The 24,779-nt window shown below is 41.4% G+C and overlaps 1 protein-coding gene across 3 annotated transcripts in view; it reads right to left on the bottom strand.

Moving 5' to 3' along the window:
- The window catches only part of SH3GL3 (SH3 domain containing GRB2 like 3, endophilin A3), a 109,352-nt gene that overhangs the window by 33,430 nt on the left and 51,143 nt on the right, over positions 1 to 24,779 (bottom strand). For 2 of the 3 annotated variants that reach the window (XM_055417551.2, XM_088829789.1), the window contains exons 2-6: positions 20,028 to 20,096; positions 13,879 to 13,951; positions 11,460 to 11,603; positions 6,937 to 7,070; positions 2,928 to 3,086 (exon numbers count right to left, since the gene is read on the bottom strand). In XM_055417551.2, the coding sequence (XP_055273526.1) occupies positions 2,928 to 3,086; positions 6,937 to 7,070; positions 11,460 to 11,603; positions 13,879 to 13,951; positions 20,028 to 20,096 (579 nt within the window). Of the gene's footprint in view, positions 1 to 2,927; positions 3,087 to 6,936; positions 7,071 to 11,459; positions 11,604 to 13,878; positions 13,952 to 20,027; positions 20,097 to 24,779 lie in introns of those variants that run through there. The other variant, XM_088829790.1, reaches the window with a different exon arrangement.

The following is a 24,779-nucleotide window of genomic DNA, read 5'->3' as shown; positions in this document are numbered from 1 at the left end:
GATGTGAAACACTCAGGTCCTTCTCACCACCCCTTCCTTCTTTCCACACCAGAGGAGGAGGAGGAGGAGGTCTGTTTGATGATGAGATCAGGGCGAATGAATCCTGCACTGGAAAGGCAAGAGGGTCTTGGGCCGGGAGGTCTATTTTCTTGAAGAGAGTGGGTTTGTGAAGCAACTTTTCTGCTTGGCGCCCCCACTACCCGAGGGTGGCTCTACAGTGTAGACCCGGCCTGGGGGAGGCAGCTGGAGCCCCACATGGGCACAGGCCCAAGCTGCCCACATGATTTTCCAGACTGTCCTGTCCTCCAGGCAGGGGACTGGTTTGTCGTCCTTGTATGCCTGACCCCTGTGTCTCAGTGGGGAGAAGGTAGATGGAGAAGACAGACAAGCAAGCTCACCTGGAAACCCCTACAAATGGCCCATTGGCCAGAGAATCAAGGGGAACTGGAGAACATTTTCCAGACCTTTCCTCCTCAACAAGACTGCCAGACCACCTGGATGTGGCCAGACCCTGTCGTGGAAAAAGACAAGGCTGTCCCTTTCTGGGTCTAACTGCGGTTGCCATAAGAAGAGGATGAAGGCAGTCTTCCGGAGCTTCCACAATAACTTGTGCGTCTTCTCGACTGTAAACCTGGGAGGGGCAAAGTTAAGAACAGCCTCCCTCTCATGAGTCACTTCGTAAATGGTAGCTCTCATCACTGTCATCATCACCACCACCATCAGTCTCCTTAGCACTGTCATTATCTCGAGAATCAGCAACCACAGCACAGATGGGTAAGGACCACTGTGGCTAAAAACAGCACAAGGAAAGGTGGAAAGAGAAAGAGAAGGAATCTAGCACCAAGGAAGCCTGCAAAGGCCTTCACCCTTTCCTTATTTCAATCTCTTCCCATCTCAATGGTCAACTTCCATGGAGATGTGCACCCAGGTCCTAAAATGAGGGAGCAGACCATGCTCCTCAGAGCTGGATGAAACCACCCCACCTTTACCTGCTAAAGGAAACTTTAGGGGGAACCCTGAAATTCATGCCTTTGTGAGGCCTGAGTTACAAACTAGCCTTTTTGCAGGGTAGCATGGGAAGGGGTTAACTCATTTGAGACAAGCAGAGTACTGTCCCTGTCAACAAATGGACAAATGACTGAGCTTTTATAAGGAAGGGATTATTTCTGATTTTGACTGATACTAGAAGGAAAACTGAGGTCTCTTGGGTCAACCACCAAGGGTAGATAAACTGATTCAGGCCTCTCTAATGGAGTACTTTACAATAGCTTACCACAGATCATGAACGAAGGTCACAACAAAGCACACGGGTTAGACAGCATGTTTGCCTTAGAGTCTAAATCCATCTCTAAAGGGCACAGGGCTGGAGGGGCAATCTTTACGCAGCTCAATAAGGGATACACGCATCTGATGCCTCTCAAAACACTCTCTAAATACTTCATTTTTGAATCAATATGGCAACCCAAGACAAAACTGAACCAAACGGCCTATGGTTTGGGGATAATTTCAAGGAAATTTGTATTTTTAAGGGAAATCAAACAAGGGAAAACTGTTATACCGCTTCTCATTTTTCATAAAGTGTAAAAAAGAAAAAAAACTGATAAAATATTTAAAAGGAGAAACATAATAGAATGTGCTTTTCGGCACTGGGGTCTAATGGACATGGGAATTTCAAATTGTTTCCTCCAGGATTAATGTTTTGTCAACATTGAACATAATCTTCCCTGACATCACCATGGCAGATAAAAGGTGCTCAGGACACTTGACTTGACTCAAAAGATACAAGACCTCAATGTACCTTTTAATAAATTATTGTAAGTAGAACATAGTTTTGCAGACATATAAATCCTCTGACTTGTTCCAACAGGTTGGAAAGTTCAACAAATAGGTCCAAAATAATGCTGGGCTGAGGTGGCTCATGGCCTCACCAAGGCCAGGCTTAGGGCAGGAACTCCAGAGGGAGGTAGGTGGCCAAGCGTTCTTGAAAAATGCCAAATGACCTCTCACTGCCAAGGCAAAGAAGAGTGGCTTTCAACCTTCATGGTATCCACTTGGGGGTTACCATCCTGTTTAGTTTCATTTCCACCTGGGCTTCCCAGGTGCCTGCAATGCAGGAGACACAGGAGACGCGGGTTCCATCTCGGGGTCAGGAAGATCACCTGGAGAAGGGAATGGCCACCCACTCCAGTATTCTTGCCTGGGAAATCCCATGGACGGAGGAGCCTGGTGGGCTACAGTCCATGGGGTGGCAAAGAGCTGGAAACGACTGAGCAACTGAACATGCACACAAAATCTAACTTTATTTGTACAAATAAAATAAGAGCCGATGGCAAGAATCATGGGACGAGAATGTTAGCATTTCTGAGGGATCTGTGTCAAGACCTTCACAATCCCCAAGTTCACAGGTACTACAAGGGTACAGCTGGCCATGCTTTTATATCCTGAAGGTTCACTGTGACAAGCAAAGGCATCGGAGGGTTGGATGATGAGTGAGGCTTCCCATGAGCCAAGAAAGCTGCTCCTCCTCAAACACCTGCCTCACAGAGCACATTTCAGTTTCAGCAAGACTGCAAATTACCATATTCTTGGGCTTTCCATTCACCTGCAAAACCACCAATAGTATAGCCTCAAATATCACAAGGGCAGGTCCACCGCGCACTTCACCCAAGACAATCCCGCCTCCCCAGGGCCGACCTGAGCACATCTCTGAGGTAATCCCAGGATAAACAGGACCCTCTCCAGATCTGAGATTTGAGTCAGGACTTGCTGGATGTCTGAAGCTATTTCTGAGGCAGGAGCAAATGGTTATGGAAAATTCCAAAAATTTGTAACAACTAAGGTTCCCGAGTTCCTCAACATGCTGACCCTCGTCATACAGTCAACGTTTTCATTCACATTAAAGTCTCCTGTTTGGTGTAAATACTTACATCATTTTCTAAAAAATTAAACATGCTTCTTTCAGCCAACTCCTTTGACTCTTCAAATTTTTCTACTGCTTGTCTGACTTCTTCATCTGGTATCTTACCTACTCGCTTCTTTTTATAATCGTAATCCAGGCGGCGGCCTTCCAGCTTTTTCAGGTGGTGCTAAGAGACAAAGGAGTCAGTCCTTCAAAGAACTGTTACACTCAAACACAACACAAACAAATTGCTGGCATTTCTATGAAAATAATCACTGCTTTTTCTCAGCATAAATTCTAGGGGGGCAGGCCCCCACCTTATACTTCTTTTGCATGAACTCAGCAACTATTAGCAGCTCCTTTCACTGCTGGTCAACAAGGAATATTTGTGGAATGATTGAATTGGTAGACGGATGGATGGATGGATGGAAGATGAATGTCTGTATGGAACATAAAGATGCAGTATCAGTTTTTAATTTTCCAAGGTTCTCTATAGAACCCTTCAGTCGAGCTCCATTAATTTCCAGGTAATTTCCAACCAAATTAACTATACTCCCAAAAATGTATGTTTCTTTTGGCAACTCCTCACTAAGAACTAGACTATAAAACACAAGTTTCTAGTATCCTCTTGAATACTTAGGGATTTTCCATAAATTTCCCAAATAATTACAAAATAAGTTGAATAAACGCTATTGATGAATGTATTACACACAGAGGACCGAAAGTATGATCTCTTTAACGAAGTAAAACAATTACTAATATTAGACGTGTCCATTTGTGAAACACAGTGCCTTCTGTGGTAGTAAGTTCTCCATTACAGTCTGTGTTAAAGCCGAGGGATCTCATGTCAGAAATACTATAGAAGGGATCACTATACAGGTCAAAGGAGTTTATGATTATAACCCCTGGAAAACAGATATTTGATATTGAAAGTGTAAGTCAAAACAGATTCTCCCACAGAAGCATGTGGGTAGCTTGACTATTCTTTTTAGTGGGAAGCACTGGTTCTAACTTCCACAATGGTTAGGTGAAAAAAATATGAGACAAAAAGTCAGAACCATCTCTCTTACATGTTCTGTGACTCTGGGCAAGTCTCTAAACCCCTCCATACCTCCACAACTATGGTTATAAATGGGGACAACCAGGCTTAACCTGGCTACTTATGGGTGATGAAATGTCTGTAAAAGCTCTTTGAATCCAACAAGACCTTTTATAGATATGTCAGGCATACGTTAAATGAATGGACTTTCCACTCAGGAGGTCCAAGATACATAAAGCATAGTTGAGACTATGAAAAGCCTACTGAATATTGGACACAAGTCTTGATCATCTATAGTATTTAGGTTTAAATGTATACAGTTTCTCCATCAAACCAGAGCTGAGTAACAAGAGGTACCACTTAAAAATTATCTTTTGCATAGGGAAAAACATTTAAGGCTATGTGTATTTTGAACATTTATCCCACTTTCTATTTAGGATCCACATTCATATCCAGCCACCCTACTGAACCACGTCAAGTGGAAGAACAATGTCGTCCAGTGAAGTTCCTATCTTTCTTCAAGGACAACAGCATAAGAAGAAACAGCATATTATGTACTTCCACAAAGGAGGTGTTTGGTTTAAAGGTTCTGCATTTGGGAAAGATACCTTGGGGTCCCCACAGCTCATAATACCTCTTCTCTAGATCAACTGTTCAATAATAATCTGTGAGCACAAAGGCTGTGCTAGTCATCGTGACTACAAAAGTGAACAAAATCTGACTCCTTACTCCAAAGCACTTTGTCCCAAACAACAGAAACAGAGAAGCCATGACACTCACAGCACAAGGAGCACCTGATTAAGTCCAGCAGAGAACAAGAGCTTCCCACAGGACAGAATATCTGAGCTGAGACCCGTGAGGTGAGATGGCTTAGCCGGGAGAATGGGGGAAAAGGAGAACGACAAAGAATAGAGAGAGCCCAGTGCCACTGGGACTGTACATAATTCAGCAAGGCTGGGCAAAGAGTTCAAGTGGGAAGGAGCTATCAATCCCAACCAGTCAATCAATAGAGAGAAGGAGGGACTGGGAATTAGGGACTAAGGTGCTTGATCTTTACTCCCAGTAGGCAGCTGCTGAGGGGCTTGTCCCTTAGGAAGACCGCTCTGGCTGCGATGTGGAGAGTGGACTGCAGGGGCCGAGATGTGAGGCTGGGAGTCAAGGGCTGCTGTGCTGATGTGTTTAAACATTAACCAGAAGAAGTCAACAGAGAGAAAGGAGAAGACAGGAGGTTCTGGAGAGAGGATGAAGCATGTGGCAAAGGCCCTGAGGAGGTGAGGATGAAGGGCTCTGGGGCCCAGTGGAGGACTGGCCTGAGGGAGCAGAAGAGACACCAATTTCCCTGATATGGAAGAGAAAAAGGAGGATAGTGGGAGTAAGGCACTGAGCAAGGTGCTGGGCATGGGGTAGCGGAATGCTCTGGGAGTTCCTTAACGGATGCTTTCATTTTTCATTCAACCTCCCTGAGTTCCCCTCCACAGCCCTTGGTTTCAGTGTGAATTCTAAATGTCTACACGGGCACCAAGGACTCTCCCCTGGGAAGCTCTGGGATATGGCCCAGGAATCTGCATTTCTAACATGAGATGATGATGCTGTTGCTCGTCCTGGGACCACACCAGGAGAATCACTAGGCCTGAAAAAGAAAAAGGGGGATCTCCCCAAAGTTCAGATGACTTCCAAGCTGGTCCCCGGCTGCACTCAGATCACTCCTCAAGGCCCCATGAGTTAGGTCTTCTGGGCAGCTTCTCAAGAGGTGCCCAAAGAAGGTCTCAGTGCAGGCTGTCCCTCTAGAATAAAAGTCCCTAGTGGGGTGGAAGTCTCAAGGCTGCTTTTCTGCATCTGCCAAACACCACCAAGCAAGTGGTGTGTGATTATTTATGGGTCCCTGACAGCTCCTAGATATGCTCCGGAGGGCCATTTTTAACATTTTCCGAACACAAAATTGGGCTTCCCTGGTGGCCCAGATGGTAAAGAATCTGCCTGCAGTGTAGAAGACTCGGGTTCAGTCCCTGGGTTGGGAAGATCCTCTGGAGAAGGGAATGGCAACCCACCCCAGTATTCTTGCCTGGAGAATCCCATGGACAGAGGAGCCTGGAGGATTACAGTCCATGGAGTTGCAAAGAGTCAGAAACAACTAAGAGACTCACACTAACACTAAACACAAAATGCTGATTCCTAGATACTGATTTCCATGAGAAGTAATGGAAAATAATGATCACTAGTGCAATGAATTGAAATATGCAGCCTGGATGGGATGGGAGTTTGGGGGAGAACAGATACATGTATACGTATGGTGGAATCCCTTTGCAGTCTACTTGAAACTATCACAACATTGGCTATATTTCAGTATAAAATAAAACATGTTTTAAAACTAAAATAAAAAAGATTTGAGAGAGTAACACTGAAACATATACATTACCATATGTAAAGCAGATAACCAGTGGGAATTTGCTGTTTGACATAGGGAACCCAAAGCCAGCCAGGGCTTTGTGATAACCTAGAGGGGTGGGATGGGGAGGGAGGTGGGACAGAGGTTCAAGAGGGAGGGGACATGTGTATACCTATGGCCAGTTCATGCTGATGGATGGAAGAAACCATCACAATATTGTAATTATCCTCTAATTTAACATAAAAGTTAAAACAATAAACAATAGATGGTGGCATCAAAAAAAAAAAAAAAAGATGCAACTACTACCGCCTGATTTTGATGATCAAAAAACGAGTACAAAGTTTTGGAATCATTTTGTTATGTGAAAAACGACTGTAGAAATAGGTATCTTGAGCTTGGCTTCCAGCTGGCTTCAATAAGGCACAGAATAAAGGTCTAACTGTCCTGGGACTCTTTCCTGGTAAGCCAGGTTACCATAACTGAGTTATTATTTTACCACCCACAGTCAGATGATGCTTTCGCTGAGTCGCTATGGAAATGTTCTAATGATTTGAAACAGTATAAGAATCATATTAAGTAGCAACAGGCAGATTTATAGCCTAGAAAACTTACCCCAATCTCTTTTAAATCTTTGTCTTGTAGTAACTGAAGTGGATCAATAAAAGTTTGCTTTACATTAATATCAAGAGAGTCTTTCACCTCAGCCATGAGCTTCATGGATTCACCAACTTCTATCAATGCACTGCCTTCAACAGAGAATACAAACATAAAAGGTTCTTTAGCAGACTTAAATCTAAGTTAACAGGGATATTTATTTAATTCCTTCCCCAAAGTTTGTGATGATCGATGATGCGAAACAAGGCCCTCAGCCTGGGACCTCTGAATCTTGACCCAGAGAAAAGAAAATGTTAAAAGGAGAAAGTGTTTCTATTTTACACATATTCCTCACGGCTTCTGTACTTTCCACTGCAGAGAATTAAAACCAAAGCTCCGACAGACTGAGGCACTTGCCGTATCCGCCACTAGAGGGGGGTAAAGCTCCTTGATTTTAAACTGGTGGTTTTGTGACCTGGCACCAAAGGTTCCTTAGAAACTAGAACAAAATCCCTCTTTGTAAACAATGAAAGGGATTCATTCACGGGGGCTACGTATTAACCAATAAAGATGACAATAGAAATAAGTGAACAAATCCTCATCTCAACTTCTGGCTTCTAGGTCTTCTTGAGGCCTTGTATTGAATACTCCTTGTATTCTTGAGATGGTTCTAAGGCTCCCGACCCTTTCGGATCAAAGAAAGCCTGGCAGTGTCACATGCACAGGATGGGCAGGATCTTCTCCTGCAGTGAGGTGCAGGCCAGCTACACCGGGCTTGAGCAGCCATAGGCAGCTTTAGCTGGATTGAACACTGATATTTGGCGCCAGCTAAAGAGTGAACTCCAGTAGTTGGTGACGGACAAGGGAGGCCTGGCATGCTGTGATTCATGGGGTCGCAAAGTCGGACACGACTGAGCGACTAGACTGGACTGAACTGAACTGAACTGAACCTGCAATAATGGCACCCCACTCCAGTACTCTTGCCTGGAGAATCCCATGGACGGAGGAGCCTGGTAGGCTACAGTCCATTGGGTCACGAAGAGTCAGACACAACTGAACGACTTCACTTTCACTTTTCACTTTCATGCATTGGAGAAGGAAATGGCAAACCACTCCAGTGTTCTTGCCTGGAGAGTCCCAGGGACGGCGGAGCCTGTTGGGCTGCTGTCTATGGGGTCGCACAGAGTCAGACATGACTGATGCGAATTAGCAGCAGCAGCAGCAACCTGCAATAGTACGCAAGTAGGCATTCGGGGGGTGGAGGAAAAGGCAGTGGTTCTAGGTGGCTCGTGGTAAAGAATCTTCCTGGCAATGAAGGAGATGCAGGAGCCTTGGGTTTGATCCCTGGGTGGGGAAGATCCCTTGGAGGAGGAAATGGCAACCCACTCCAGTATTCTTGTCTGGGAAATCCCATGGATAGAGGAGCCTGGCGGGCTGCAGTCTATAGGGTCACACAGAGTCAGACATGACTGAAGTGACTGAGCATGCATGCACACATTCTGGTAGCTGAGCACAAGGAGGGTTGTAGTGACCAAGCTGACCAAACTGTCTTTGCATCGAAGCCCCTGCCCTGTCACCTGACCAGATGCACTGCAGGACTGTCCATGGATGTCAGGGCCTGCCTGGCGGCCTCTCCTGTTCCCTTCACTGGTCAGCCTTCAGAAGAAGCAATAGGCCATCTTGGTCCCAATCACCCAGGAAATGAAATAAAATTCACATTATACTGCTCCAAAGGACACTGATACCCTCTGAGACTAATTAATGTTTTAACATTTGAGGGTTTTTTTTTTTCAAGTTTTCAAAAGATTTTCCCCCTAGTTTCCTAAATGGATACTATGGCCTAATATCTGAATTCTCAATTGCCATATCTTGCCTTGTTACCACTACAAGAGGCGCAAACATGCCAAATTCTCCAGGAAGACTTAACAATTCAATTCACCCACAATTTATCCATTTAAAGTAATCTCAATCAAATTTAATATGGTTTTTTGTGGAATTCCCTAGCGGTCCAGTAGTTAGGACTTGGTGCCTTCACTACCATGGGTCCCAGGTTCAATCCCTGGTTGGGGATCCTGCAAGCTGTACAACATGGCCAAAAATAAAATTAAATTAATATTTTTTTTGTTTTTAGTAGAGGGAACTTAAAAGGACTCTAAATTCCATCTGGAAAAATAAAATAGGTGAGTATGTCTGTGAAATTTTTATAATATCTAGGGGAAATTTTAGTTAAATATATTTTAAAATGATGATATTTAAAACAACATTGATTTAAAACTTAATCAAAGCGGAATACAGATCCAGAAAACAGAAGAGAAAGATCAGAAACAAATTAAAAATATTATATATAAAATTTTATAACAGAAAAGCTATAGCTGAGAAAGGTTGAACTTTTCAATAAAGTATTAGGGCAACTAGCTATGTATTTGTGAGAACACAAAATTAAAACCCCATTGCACAGTATTTGTCCATTAAACTCAAGAGCTTGGAAATTTAAAGGTAAGGAAAGAAAACATATGTATGAAAATGAAGTATAAATAAACATTTGCACAGTTTACTACTGGAGGGGAAGGGGTGGAAATGTTTTTCTAAATATGATACCAAAGCCATAAACCACAAAGGAAGATCAATGAGCCGCATTAACAAAAAAGCAAAAGATTTTTTCCATTAAAATGATCTCTATCTACAATAGCAGAAGGTACATGCATACCTGGGGCAAAACTTCATCCAACATATGTGACAGACAAATAGTAAATATTCTGACCACTGAAATAAGCTCATAGGGACTTCCCTGGTGGTGTACTGGCTAAGACTCTGCACTCCCAATGCAGCGGGCCCAGGGTTTGGTCCCTGGTCAGGGAACTAGCTCCCACAAGCCACAACTAAAGAGTCCACATGCCACAACAAAGATGGAAGATCCTACATGCTGAAACTAAGAGCCAGTGCAGCCAAATAAATATTTACAGAAAAGAAAAAGTTCACAGAACAGTAAGAAAAAAAAATGAACACCCTAATATAAAAATAAGCAAAAGACGCAAATATAAAACTCACAAAGATGATGACAAACATGACTGAAAAACCTGCCTCAAACACAATCCAAAAAATGAAGTTAAAACAGTGCCCAGATACCAGTTCTATTTGCTAGAAATCAGGTTATCAGTTATTTAAAAGGAAACTAAAAGGATAACTCTCAGAGTTAGTATAACTGTGCAGGGAAACATTCTCATATCCTCCTGGCAGGAATATCAATATGGTATAACCCTTCTGGAGGGTCATTTGAAATTATGCTTCAAAACCCTGAAAACTAAGCATACTCTTGACTCAGCAACTTAATTACTAGAAATTTCATCTAAGAACATAATCTTGGATATTTCCAAAGCTTTATCTAGGAAAGTGGCAATCATAAATGCTGTGTAAATTTTTTTCACATTAAAAAATTTAAATGTCCAGTAAATGGGATTAATTGAACAAACTATGGATATATGGAATATTATGCAGTCTTTAAAAAAAGGACTGTGTGGAATATTACTCAGCCATGAAAAGGAATGAAACTGGGTCATTTTTAGTGATGTGGATGGGCTAAGAGTCTGTCATACAGAGTAAAGTAAATCAGAAAGAGAAAAACAAATATCATATATTAAGGCATATATATGGAATCTAGAAAAATGGTCCAGATGAGCCATTCCTGCAGGGCAGGAATAGAGATGCACACACAGAGAATGGCCATGTGGATATGTACGGTGAGGAGGGGAGAGTCAGGTGAATTGGGAGAGCAGCACTGCCGCAGACACGCTGCCACATGTAAGACAGAGAACTGGTAGGAAGCTGCTGTATAGCACAGGGAGCCAGGGAGCGCAGCCCGGTGCTCTGTGATGGCCTGGAGGGTGGATTGGTGGTGGGCGGGAGGAGGGCAGGGAGGGGATACATGTATACACGTGGCTGAGTCACACTGCTGTACAACAGAAACTAACATAACATTGTAAAGCAATTATCCTCAAAAAAAAAAAAAAAAAAACCAGTGGAAAGTACTGTGGAAGATTGTTTAACAACATGGACCGTGTTACAGTCAGTGGGAATAAGCAGATTACAAAAGGGAATTAGGATATATATACTATCACCCCACTTTAATATTTTTAAAACTGTATATGAATAAATACAAGAATAAACCAAAGGTATTAATATAAAGAACAAACAACAAAGAGCGTAACTGGGGAGGGTGATGCTGGCATCTTCTTTTATTTTACTTGTCTATGTTTTCTAAATGTCCTACGATGAACATGTATTATTTCTTAAATTTTAATTAATTTAATTTTTGACCATGCCATGTGGCATTCGGGATCTTAGTTCCCTGACCACGGATAGCACCACGCCCCTGCATTGGAAGTGTGGAGTCTTAACCACTGTACTGCCAGGGAAGCCCTGAACATGCATTTCTTTATAATAGGAAAAATTAATAAGGGTTGCTAAAATGAAGGCTTTATGCATTACGAAAACTCAACGAAGGCTGCGTGCTCAGCTCTCCCCAGTGACGTGCTAATACTCACCAAAAGTGGAGCCTTCCCCGAGCTCCTTGCCGTATTTCAGCATGCAGTCACCCAGCAGGCCCTCCGTCTGCGGGTACCCAGTGGTTTTCACCTGGCCTCGGATCTTCGACACAGTGTTCAGCATTCCCAGCTTAGCTCTGTATGCTTAAAAACATTATCATTTGTAATTCCTTAAAGTGGCATGGCAAAAGTAGCAGGTACATAGCATTTAACAAATGCAGCTGCGAAATCAAGGTCGCCCTAGACTCAATGTCAGACACCTGAGACAGGAAGGGCCTGTGTGACCCAGTTTCCCACATGGCTTCCTAGATTATTAACTAGGATGGGTGCTAAGGGCCATGATGAAAAAAGAAATTAGGGCACACACTGTTGACTCCCAAATAATGTCATAGTAACCGAGGCTATCATTACCCTACCCACAGCTAACTCATCGAGTCAAGACGCTGACACTGGGGAAGACACATTTTCCAAGGGACCGACTGCAGACTAAGAATAGAATGGCTGAGGCAGGCGTTTCAAACCAATTGGTGGTTAACACCCACCCCACGCCCAAGAGTGTACCCAGACTGATGCTCTTCAATGTCATGGTACAAGGGCACTGCGTGGCACACTCCTATTTAGGAAGCAGAACCAGGAGGAGACGGACACTCCCACGGTGAACAGGAGTCTGTGTTGATGGTCTCTTGGGCGCAGCTCCACTTCTGGACCCAAGGAAAATGGTGGGTGGCCACTAGATCCTTTCTCTGACCTAGGCCACGAGGTTTGACTGATCCCAGCTCTGTGCGACACCCCAGGCTAACGACTAGGGCCTTTGAGAGGCCTAAGACAGGGACACCCTGGTGAACCAGTGGTTAAGACTCTGTGCTTCCACTGCAGGAGGCATGGGTTCAATCTCTGATCAGGGAACAAAGATCCCCCATGCCACTCAAGGTGGTCAAATAATAATTTAAAAAAAGAGAGACACCTAAGACATACTCTGCCCTCAGGGAGTTCGCACATAGTTCTTGGAAGGCAAAAAGTCTAAGATGTCATTATACAAATAAAGTCTTATGTGGTATACAGAAAAGAAAATATAACAATATGCTGAATAAAGATGGAAAGATGCCCCCATCTCAAAAGTTCAGAAATAGTGTAAGATGCAGAAAGGGAATGCTTATGGTTTATAACCAACAGATATAGGGCAGGCTGCTTTGACTGAAGAAGAAATTAATACAGAACAAATCAGGAAATACTTAGGGGGAAATGGTACTATGAACTGAACTCCAAGCTAAGGATCTGGGATTTTATTCTGCAGGCTAGGTGATGTTTGAGATAATTTTAGGCAGTAAAGGGATAAACTTTTATTTTCTCTGATTTTAATAATTACATATTTATTTTCATGTATTCTAGGTTAGTGTTTCCCAAACTTTAATGTGCCCACAAACCAACCAAGGATCCTGTTAAAATGTAGAATATTTTATCCAATGTATGTTTTTAGATTTATTTTCTAGATTATCAGATGTTTGGATGTGTGCTGATTCCTACAGCCGAGGAAATCGCAGTAATTATGTACAAATAATAAATTCATACAAAGTAAACACAGATTTGGAAATCCACAGAATTCAAAGTTTGGACGCCCTCTGTTGGTCTCTATAATTTAGAAGTTAGGAAAACTTCATCAAGGGAATCCTGCTTCAGTGCCTAGGAACAAAAGACCTCCTGTCAAGAAGCTGCAGTAACAGTGGATCTTCTCCTGTTTCTCAGGTTTATCCGATTCACTTCACCAGCATTTGAGCCATTAAGCGAAAGCAGTTTCAAAGTCACTGACACTGTTAGAACAGGATGGCAGAATTAAAAAAAAAAAAAGAACTGAATAAGAAAGTATTGACAAAATATTTAGTGGGTTTCCAAAGCATCTCTTTGCTTAGAAAAGTGTCTTAGGGCTTCCCAGGTGGCACTAGTGGTAAAGAATCCATCTGCCAATTCAGGAGATGCATGTTCAATCCTTGGGTGGGGAAGATCCCCTGGAGAAGGAAATGGCAACCCACTCCAGTATTCTTGCCTGGGAAATCCCATGGACAGAGGAGCCTGGTAGGCCACAGTTCATGGGGTCACAAAGGATCGGACATGACAGAGCACATACGCGTGCATGCAGAAGTGTCTTGCTCTAAGATCAAGACTCCATCCAAATAACGTCTCCATAGTTCACAGAAGTCTCTGCCCTGTTCGTCATCAGCTAAGAAACACTGCAACTACCTTTAGTCACTCAACTTTAAACTACTTAATTTCACTATTTGGACATAGAGGACATTGCTTCTAGATCATGTCAACCATACAGTCAGTAAACACTGGTTATCAGAATCTGTGATGCCCAGTAAAACTTGGTTATTAAAATCTGTGAATGAACAGTTGAATATTTCAAGACATTTTCTAACTTTACCTGGATTTGGCTGAAGATATTCTGTGGCTTTTGAAAGAATTTCTGCAACAGCTTTATTGGTAATGTCTATTTTCTTTTAAAAAAAGAAAGAAACATAAAAATATTAGTAAATGACAAACAAACTCAACAGAAAAACAGAAGAATAAATTTCATTAAGTTAGTATTTATAACAACACTGTTATAATGATTTTAATTCAAATGAGCCTTTCAACATTTCGGATAGAGGAAATATTTTCTTAACTTTTAGATTCTGGGACATCCTTTCAATAATTGCTCCTCCAAATGACAGTGGAGAACACTAACTTCTTTTTCAGCATTAAAATGAATATTAATGTAATATTTAGGAAACTTGGAAAAGTTATTATGCTCCACTAGATTACTGGATATACTTGAAGGTCTCTCAAAACCAAGTCTAGCTGTTTCTGAGCCAAACTTTCGATGAATGTTGGGTGAACTTGAATTTCTGTACTTCTATAAGGATGCCAGAATAAAGATTCACATGAGAAACCATGGGCTTCGCTGGTAGTTCAGTGGAAAAGAATTTGCCTGCCAATGCAGTAGACTCAAGACTCGGGTTCTATCCATGGTCCATGAAGATCCCCTGGAGAAGGAAATGGCAACCCACTCCAGTATTCTTGCCTGGGAAGTCCCACGGACAGAGGAGCCTGGCAGGCTACAGTCCATGGGGTCACAAAGAATCAGATATAACTTAGCAACTGAACAACAACATGGGAAACTACTTCAGTAAGCACACAACAAAGGAACCACCACGAGTACTATCACTAAAATACACATTCTTCTGTTCTGTGGTCAGAAGATGTTAACCTCAGAGGTCTCCCTGCCAGATTAAGACTGAATCTCCTTCCACAAAACCAATTCTAGACACTCTGGCTGTTGGTTAACCAGAAGATAAATGTGAGCATATACAGTTAACTATGCACATTTCAATAGCTTTATTTTATACCATCAATAGGCAAAAAGAGAATGTTTTAAAGGAAAAGGATATTCTACTCATGAGAACAATTTAAAAATCATCAAAATAATGAGAATAAATATTTGTTTTAGGTCTGATGTTAAGTTTGAGGGAAACCTAAGCAATGCATTTGTATTGTAGTTTGAAAACTCTAAGGGAATTTGCCTAATTATACAATGAGTTGGTGATAAATGTGTAAGCATTTCATCTGTTAAGTGTATGACTTACTGGAACCTAAAGTGAAGTTCACTAAAAATGATCGCCATTTTTCTATACTGAAGTTGTTCTTGTTTAGTCACTAAGTCATCTCCAACTCTTCTCAATCCCATGGACTGTAGCCTGCCAGGCTCCTCTGTCCATGGGATTTCCCAGGCAAGAATACTGGAGTGGGTTGCCATTTCCTCCTCCAGGGGATCTTCCCGTCCCAGGGATCAAACGCATGTCTCCTACACTGGCTGACAGATTCTTTACCACTGAGCCACAAGGAAAGCCCAATACTGAAATTACTAAATGTATGAATAAGATCCATATGTTTAGCTTAAGGCTTAAGACCTGGGTTTGAGATTTATCAGCTCAGTTCAGTTCAGTCGCTCAGTCATGTCCGACTCTCCGTGACCCTGAGATTTATAACTTTGTATAAATTCAATATTAATTAAAGCACAACTTGGAATGCTCATTCCATGTACACAATTCTCTTGGGACATGAAAAGCCACCAGGAATCTAAGAATCACCTCTGAAGGGTGAGGATGAGAGCAGGTAGAGGCGAGAATATTTTTTACTTAGACTCTTCTATTTCTTTGGGGGAAAAACGCCAAGAAACAAATGGCCCAAAACTCAACAGGCCTTGCTCTGCACATACTGGCGGTGCTTCCAAGACAGCCCAGCAATCAATACAGGGAATGAATCCTTTACAGATGAAAGAGGACCCCACTAACCATGTTGGCAAATATGGTCAATCAAGATAAACACTGAAAAAATAACTCATTGCATAAAAACAAAATTAAAAACAAAACCTTGCTTCTAGAATAAGTGGAAATACTGGGGGTAGGGTGGGTATACGTGTTCAGATTAAGAAAATGCAATGAAGGGATTTCCCTGATGGTCCAGTAGTTAAGACTTCACCCTCCAATGTAAGGGGTGTGGGTTCAAACCCTGGTCAGGGAGCTAAGATTCCACATGCCTCTCAGCCAAAAAAGCCAAAGCATAAAACAGAAGCAATACTGTGACGAATTTGATAAAGACTTTTAAATGGTCTACATCAAAAAAAGAAAAATCTTTAAAAAAAAAAAAAGGAAGAAAATGCGATGTACATATCTCAGCAAACCATTGGGACATATAGGAGAAAGCAGAGAGGTGATGATTATTTTTGTAATGTCTCCCTGGGCATCTTTGGTGGCTAATTACCCCTAGAATTCCCATGTGTGTTGGTACCTACCTCTGAGGTGCCCCAAAGTCTAGGTCCCTGACATTCCCAGATCTCAGTCCTTACAGAGCTGCTGGCAGTCCTGGTTTATAATATTCTCTTTAAAAAGAAACTATTTAAAGAATCCACATCTGTCTTTGCATCTTTCTTTTTCCCTATGTAGTTTACTGTGTTTTCCCTTTTCCCTCTCTTGCTCATGCTTACTGGAAGTGGTCTTTCAAAAAAAGATAATTCTTGGTTTTATTGATTGATTCTACCTTTTTGCTGTTATTATTGTGTATTTGATTAATTTCTCATTTATCTGTATTGATTTCTTCCTTCCACCTAGAGTGATTTGTTTTGTTGTTATTTTCCTACATTTTTGGTTTGAATGATTTATTCATTCTCTTCCAACATTTATTTTCTATTAAATGCATTTAAGACAGCTATATATCACAGGTTTTGACACATAGAGTTCTCATGACTAAGTGATCTTTAATTTTACTTTCCATTTCCTCTTGAGATAGAATTATTTTTGCATGTTCTTCCATTTCCAAACATCCAGAATTTGGAAACTATACCCTCCTTGTAATTTTTGCGTTCTACGATTTTTTAGGAAATTTTTTTTTTTTTCCCTACAGTCCAGTAAATAATTGATTACTGAAACTGTTTGGAAGGAATTCTCAATTTGAGAAATGCATACATCTACATTTACTTAACAATCAAATTTATTAGTCATATTTTATGCAAATTCCCTATGATCCTATTTATTATTGTCAATTTAATCTGTTATTTTATGGGAAAGCTATGCGTTTTTGTCAGTTCTCTATGTATTTCTGATTGCTTTTGCCTTCTATATTTAGATGCCATGTTATATGATGCATAATGTTATATGATGTCATAGTATTCCGACAGACTACATGATACATCTTCCTACAATGTTTTAAAATCTTCTTTCTCCAGTTAGTATTCTTTTGGCCTCAGATTTTACTTTGACATCACTTTTATTCCTCTGTCGTGTATGGTTAGCATTTGTCATGGTTTCTTTCTCCATTTGTTGTTGCTCCATCGCTAAGTCCCATCTGACTCTTTGTGACCCCATGGACTACACCACACCAGGCTCCTCTGTCCCTGGGATTCTCTAGGTAAGAATACTGGAGTGGGTTGCCATGCCCTCCTCCAGGGAATTTTTCTAACCCAGGGATCGAGCCCACAGTTCTCATGTCTCCTGCATTGGCAGGCAGGTTCTTTACCACTGAACCAACATTAACTTTGTCATTTCGATGTTATGTTTCAGGTGAGTCTAATATCATCTAATTCACTCCTTGTAGAAAGTCCTTAAAGCTTCTTGTCACCTATTAGATATTTCCATGCTTTTCGATGCTGTAATAAAACAGATAATAGATTTTATTTTTATATTTCTTCTCACTCATTTGGGTTTTGAGAGGAAAAAGAAGTAATCAAGAGAGGTTTCCATCCAGCAACTGAAACTAAAATTCCTAAAAAGTGCTTTTAAATTTAACCTTTCAACTGAATCACTTTGTTAGTAATAAAGTTGCATAAAATATCTTTATCAAGAAATCTGAAAGTAATTTTAGGTATGCCAGTGATGTTTAAATGTTCTGTGTTTCTCATTCTTCCAAAACTGTATCCAAAAACAAAACAAAATAAGCTTTCTGTCAAGGCATTAACATTTCTAGAAAATTAACTGTGCTCACTCAGAAAACAAAAAATTCCCTGGAGGACAGTGAGGCCAGGTCCAGAGCATCCTGTAGAGGGTAACCCCACACATATAGCCCATGGCACAGTCTGGGGCTGGACTCCCTTCCCCAGCATCTGCTGAAAGCCCTGCTACCTGCTACAGCCTGTATCCTCCATGTTACACCCAAGGAAGCCTTTCCTTGGAAAGCAGAGAAAGCTCTAATTTTTCTCAGTCCTCTCTCATTGGGGGAGTCTGGTTATTAACACAGGGTTATGTTTAAAGGTCCCAAAACAAAAGGGAAGGGAACTGAGGAGACTGATAGTTAGTAATGGTCCCACTTTTGCCTCCACCTAAACTATGTCATGGGCTTCCCTTGTGACTCAGTGGTAAAGAACCCGCCTGCCAATGCAGGAGACGCAGGTTCCATCAGGTCAGGAAGATTCCCCTGGAGAAGGTAATGGCACCCGCTCCATTACTCTTGCCTGGGAAATCCCATGGACAGAGGGGCCTGGCAGGATATAGCCCATGGGGTCACAAAGAGTCAGAAACGACTTAGCGACTAAACAACAACAACAAAGGACTTCACACAGGTGACCAGGAAGCTTGTTCAGAGACGCAGAGCCCATAGTCTTCCTTTGGAATGTGATAACAATCATTTTGCTGGGCTGGAGGAAGCACATGTTGGAATTAAGATTGCCGGGAGAAATATCAATAACCTCAGATATGCAGATGACACCACCCTTAAGGCAGAAAGTGAAGAACTAAAAAGCCTCTTGATGAAAGTGAAAGAGGAGAGTGAAAAAGTTGGCCTAAAGCTCAACATTCAGAAAACAAAGATCATGGCATCTGGTACCATCACTTGATGGGAAATAGATGGGGAAACAGTGGAAATAGTGTCAGACTTTATTTATTTGGGCTCCAAAATCACTGCACATGGTGATTGCAGCCATGAAATTAAGACACTTACTCCCTGGAAGGAAAGTTATGACCAACCTAGAGAGTATATTAAAAAGCAGAGACATTACTTTGCCAACCAAGGTCCGTCTAGTCAAGGCTATGGTTTTTCCAGTGGTCATGTATGAATGTGAGAGTTTGACTGTGAAGAAAGCTGATCGCCGAAGAATTGATGCTTTTGAACTGTGGTGTTGAAGAAGACTCTTGAGAGTCCCTTGGACTGCAAGGAGAGCAGTCCTGGGTGTTCATTGGAAGGACTCATGCTGAAGCTGAAACTCCAATACTTTGGCCACATCATGCGAAGTGTTGACTCATTGGAAAAGACCGTGATGCTGGGACGGATTGGGGGCAGGAGGAGAAGGGGATGACAGAGGATGAAATGGCTGGATGGCATCACCGACTCGATGGACATGAGTTTGGGTAAACTCCAGGAGTTGGTGATGGACAGGGAGGCCTGCTGGCGTGCTGCGATTCATGGGGTCGCAAAGAGTCGGACACGACTGAGCGTCTGTACTGAACTGAATAATCATTTCTATAGTACACTCACTGGACTTTTAAAATGCTTTCACACATAGATTTTTTTTTTTGCATAATTCTTAAAACATCCATGTGAGGCAAGCAGAGCACACATTATCATCCTTGTGTCACAGGTCAGGAAAGTTTGAAACAGCTTACTCAAGTAGACACAGCTGGTTCCAGTGGCAGAACCAAGATAAAAATTGTTATGCAGCTGCTGTAACACATGGAAACAGAGTCCTCCACACATTAGATCAATGTTTATGTATTTGAAGAGTCTCCTCCCAATAATACATTTTGACTCTCCAAGATACTTAATCACAATTACTTTGTCTGAAACTGTTCACCACTATGGGCCATCATTTTAGCATTCTGACTTTGTCCAGTAGACAGCACCAGTTAGCCATAGCCCATCTCTCAAGAGCCAGGGTCTTCATTTGAACTTGGAATTAATGAAAGAACTGCCTTTTGGAGTCCATAATCTACACTTTAATTCATACCTCCTAGATCCCCACTCTAATATCCTTTACGATACCAGTATATCTCATATCACAGTAAAAGTCAAATTTATGAGATAATTTACATTAAAATGTTCTCTTACCCTTTCCATGTCAAGAAATTCGTCATCTAGTTTTGTTCCTTCAACACCACTTATTTTTTCACTAAACAGCTGTAGAAATAAACACAAGTAATTGTTTGTACAATCATTCATTATCACAGTATTTGAGTCGAATTATTACCAAAAAAAAAAAGAAATATTCAATTTCAAATTGTTGGATATTTTTGGACGAAATCCTTTAAGAAAATCATTGGAAGGAGTAACCATAGGCTAAGAATATGGGAAAATACACACTCCTCACTCATTCAACAGACACCTATTATGCACCTACTATATGTAAAACACAAGGCAGTTTCTCTATTAGAATAAATAAGATCTTTTATCTTTGTTGCAGCAAGTGGGATCTTGTGGTATGTGAGATGTAGTTCCCTGACCAGGGATCGACCCAGGCCCCCTGCATTGGGAGTGTGGAGTCTTAACCACTGGACCACGTTATTTTGAACACACTAAGGTTCATCTGTGTTAAGAAGGAGATGGAGAATGAATGGCGTAACTGATTTAATAATGTATGAGAAGTATCTGCTTTATGTAATTAGTGGTAACTACTAAAAGCACAAAACAATTAATATACATATAATAGTATGAGTTATAACATAGTATCCATACCAGCACATCAGTGGAAAATCAATGTTTACCTATCCAAAAGAAAACAAAGATAAAGGATATTCAGGAGAACATAAAAGGTGACAAGTGGAAACTACAAAATTAAGATAGTAATCACGAGTCCAAAAAGGTCAGTAATCATTATCTATGCAAATAAGTTCAACACATGAAAGGATAATTAATAGAGTCGATTTAAAAAATCCAGCTATATAGAGCTTTTAAGAGACATACCTAAAATGCAACGTACAGGAGAGTGAAAATGCTAATAGATAAATTATCTTCTTGTTGCTGTTTAGTTGCTGGGTCATGTCCGACTCTCTGTAGCCCGACAGGCACCTCGGTCCATGGGATTTTCCAGGCAAGAATACTGGAGTGGGTTGCCATTTCCTTCTCCAGGGGATCTTCCCAACCCAAGGATTGAACCCAGATCTCCTATATTGCAGGCAGATTCTTTAGCATCTGCAGCCATGAAATTAAAAGATGCTTGCTCCTTGGAAGAAAAGCTATGACAAACCTAGACAGCGTATTAAAAAGCAAAGACATCCCTTTGCAGACAAAGGTCCATATACTCTAAGTTTTTCCAGTAGTCATGTGTGAATATGAGAGTTGGACCATAAAGAAGGCTGAACACCAAAGAATTTGATGCTTTCAAATTGTGGTGCTAGAGAAAACTTGAGAGTCCCTTGGACTGCAAGGAGATCAAACCAGTCAATCCTAAAGGAAATCAACCCTGAATATTCATGGGAAGGACTGATGCCCAAGATGAAGCTCCAAAGCTTTGGCCACCTGATGTGAAGAGCCAACTCACTGGAGAAGACCCTGATGCTAGGAAAGATTGAGGGCAGGAGGAGAAGGTGAAACAGAGGATGAGATGGTTAAATAGCATCACCAACTCAGTGGACACAAATCTGAGCAGACTCCGGGAGATAGGGAAGGACAGGGGAGCCTGGCCTGCTGTAGTCCATGGGATCTCAGAGAGTCAGACACAACTTAGTGACTGAAGAAGAACAACAAACTTAATAATGAGAGACCTGATCTAATAATAAATGGAGCAATTCACCAAAATTCTGGTAAAATATAATCTATCTAACAGCATAACTTAGAAAATAAAATTAAGCAAAAACTGAGAGGAACAACCGAAATAACAAATCCACAATCATTAAGGAGATTTTAACACAACTCTCTCAGAAAACTGGCAGATCAAACATGATTAAAAGAAAATAACTTGGAAGGGATACAGATAGTTTAATGATCAAATTAATATCCTTGATAAAATATGCATAAATATATATATATATATATCCCTCCAGCTAATAAACAGATAATATATAGTCTTTGCAAGTACAGATAGAACATTAGAAACAGTGATCATTTACTAGGTCACAAATCAGTCAACACCATACAGAACACAATTTAACCATAATTCAATTAAATTAGAAATCAACCCAATATAAATAAATATGCAGGTATAAAGTTTTAAAATTTTTAAATTAAAATTCAGTCCTAAATAACGATGAGTTTAAAAGGAAGTCCCAAGAGGAGTTACCAAAAAAAAAAAAAAAAATTTAATAATGAAGATACATCAAAACCTGTGAGATGCAGCAAAATCAGTGTTTTGAAATCAACGTGGTACTTTAAATTCATTAAAAAAAAAAACCACCTCCATGTTTCAAACTGATACATGTCATTCAATCTAATTCAACAAACATCTGAAAGTCTACCAACTAGGTCAATATGCTAAACGTACAAAGATCAATCAATCTAAATACATTTCAGGTCTTCCCCAGCAGCAACAGCTGGTGGCTCAGTGGTAAAGAATCTGCCTGCCAATGCAGGGGACATGGGTTCGATCCCTGGTCCAGGAAGATCCCACATACCGCAGAGCAGCTAATCTCATGCCCCACAACTACTGAGCCTGTGCTCCAGAGCCTGGGACCCACAAGTACTGAGTCCACATGCTGAACTACTGAAGCCCGTGCTCCGCGACGAGAAGCCACTACAATGAGAAGCCTGAGCACTGCACCTAGAGAGTAGCCCCTGCTCACCACAACTAGAGAAAAGTCCGTGCAGCAACGAAGATCCAGCACAGCCAAATATAAATAAACTTCCTTAAATACCTTGCAACCACTTACACTAAGAAGCAGAAGTAAATGGCCGTAACACAAGAGATGCAGAATAGAGAGAAGTACAATTTGCTCTTCAAACCCAGACGGAGGAAAGCAAATTAAATGGATGAGAAGGTGCCAAGAAATTCCCAGAACTAACCAGAAGGGAGACAAGGAGATTCATTAGGAGATAAGGGACACACACACAATGAAGAGGCAGACAGTGGAAGAGTGTCCAGATTTTAGTCTAAAACTCTATGTACCCTCTTCAGCCTTAAACTACTAGTAAGCGCCCCCATCCAGCTTCTCCATCACAAACACTGCATCTGACCTGGGCTTGAGAGATGGAAGTAACGAATCTAAAATACACATAGCTAAGGAAATGTGTCTCCTGTGATCTTCCCCTCATGAGAAAAAGGGTCATGTTGGCAATTAGACCTGTCCCAGGATGGCCTGTTGCTATAATCAGAGATGACAATCTACATTCACCATCTACTTTTCGGTGGGCTCCAATTTAACCAATGATGGAAAAATAAAAACCGCTTTCAAAGACCACAACAGAGCAGGGATGCAAAAGACATTTATTTGGGAGACATGAATTTTTTGCTTTTCATCTAGATGTGTTGGGGTTTTAGTGGTAAATGTTAACACAGCCTTGGACTTCTGCTTGTGCAAAAAAAAAAAAAGTTTTCAAAGAACTCTTGGTTTCTCCAACTTCTTCCCTTTTATGAAGCATGAAATTTGACAGCAAGAAAGCCAGAATCTAGGAGAAAATGTAAAGAAGCAGATTTTATACCTCAGGATTTCAGAATGTGCTTTGGAACGGTATTTTCCAACACATGTGCCACAAAACACCTGCTGCACGGGACATGAGTAAGAGTCGCACAAAAGAACAGCTCCTTCACTATATCCTTGGAAGCATGGCGATAAACAAAATTAAGCAGACCTCTACTAAAAGAGACTTTTCAGAGACTTTAAAGTGGAAATGGGCATTGTTGATTTCCAAGGGGGTGCATGTAAGATAGAGCATTTCCCACCCATATCTGGTCATGGGAGATGTCTCAGCCGAGTAGTATGTGCTTTGAGAAGCCCTGAACCAAAAATTTCACCTTCTCTACTGGCTCCATTTTTCTTTTCATTCAACCAGTCAGTAGTCATGTCCTGCTATTATCACTTGAAAACAAGGCAATACTCAAGTGTAAATCTAAATCATGAAGGTTATTGGTAAGTTGTTAACATTAGGAGACGAGCACAGAGCACTTGTGAGTTCTCTGTGATAGTTTTGCAACTTTTCTGTAAGTCTAAAAATATTTCAAAACACAAGATGATTTTTAAAAATCTCTGAAGGCAGCAGAGAGCAACCAAGGCAATCAGGATCTCAGAGGCCCAAAATCATGAAGGGAAACGCACTGAGAGGAGCAATACATTCACAGCTGCTTTTTCCCTTTGGGGAAATTCTTGCCTTGCAACACATGATATAAAAGCTAAACAGAAAGCCTCAGCCTAGAACCTGCAGCAGTTTTGCTGGGCTGGGAAGAGGGAAACTGAAGTACACTGTAACCTAGGAAATCAGGCTGCTGCTGGAGGCCAAAATTCCAGGAAAAGATAAAAGGACATATAAAGAAGCAAACCCAATAGGCTGTGTGCAATTTTCTCTCAAGGCTTTTGACAATTCTTAAGCTGCATATGCTTGCCTGGAGAATCCCAGGGAGGGGGGAGCCTGGTGGGCTTCCGTCTATGGGGTCACACAGAGTCGGTCACGACTGAAGTGACTTAGCAGCAGCAGCAGCAGCAAGCTGCATATACGCACAAGGCAAGATAAGATGCTTGGCTACCAGCAAAAGTGGCTGCTAGAAGGCTAAAGATCGAAGTGGAGATTTCTGCATTATCACAGTGATCAAGAGACAAAATTATAAAGTTCAAGTTGCCCCAAAACAGGGAACCTCAGTAAACACCCTGGGTTTTTGGTTCAAACCCTGAAGGCCTAAAGGCCTAAGACTAACTGCAAGGTTGAAAGAGATGGGCC

Source organism: Moschus berezovskii, chromosome 21 (assembly GCF_049115385.1).
Source record: "Moschus berezovskii isolate FMDL1 chromosome 21, NW_MosBer_1.0, whole genome shotgun sequence".
In the NCBI taxonomy this organism is placed as follows: Eukaryota; Metazoa; Chordata; class Mammalia; order Artiodactyla; family Moschidae; genus Moschus; species Moschus berezovskii.
This window is presented reverse-complemented; position numbering and strand designations above follow the sequence as displayed.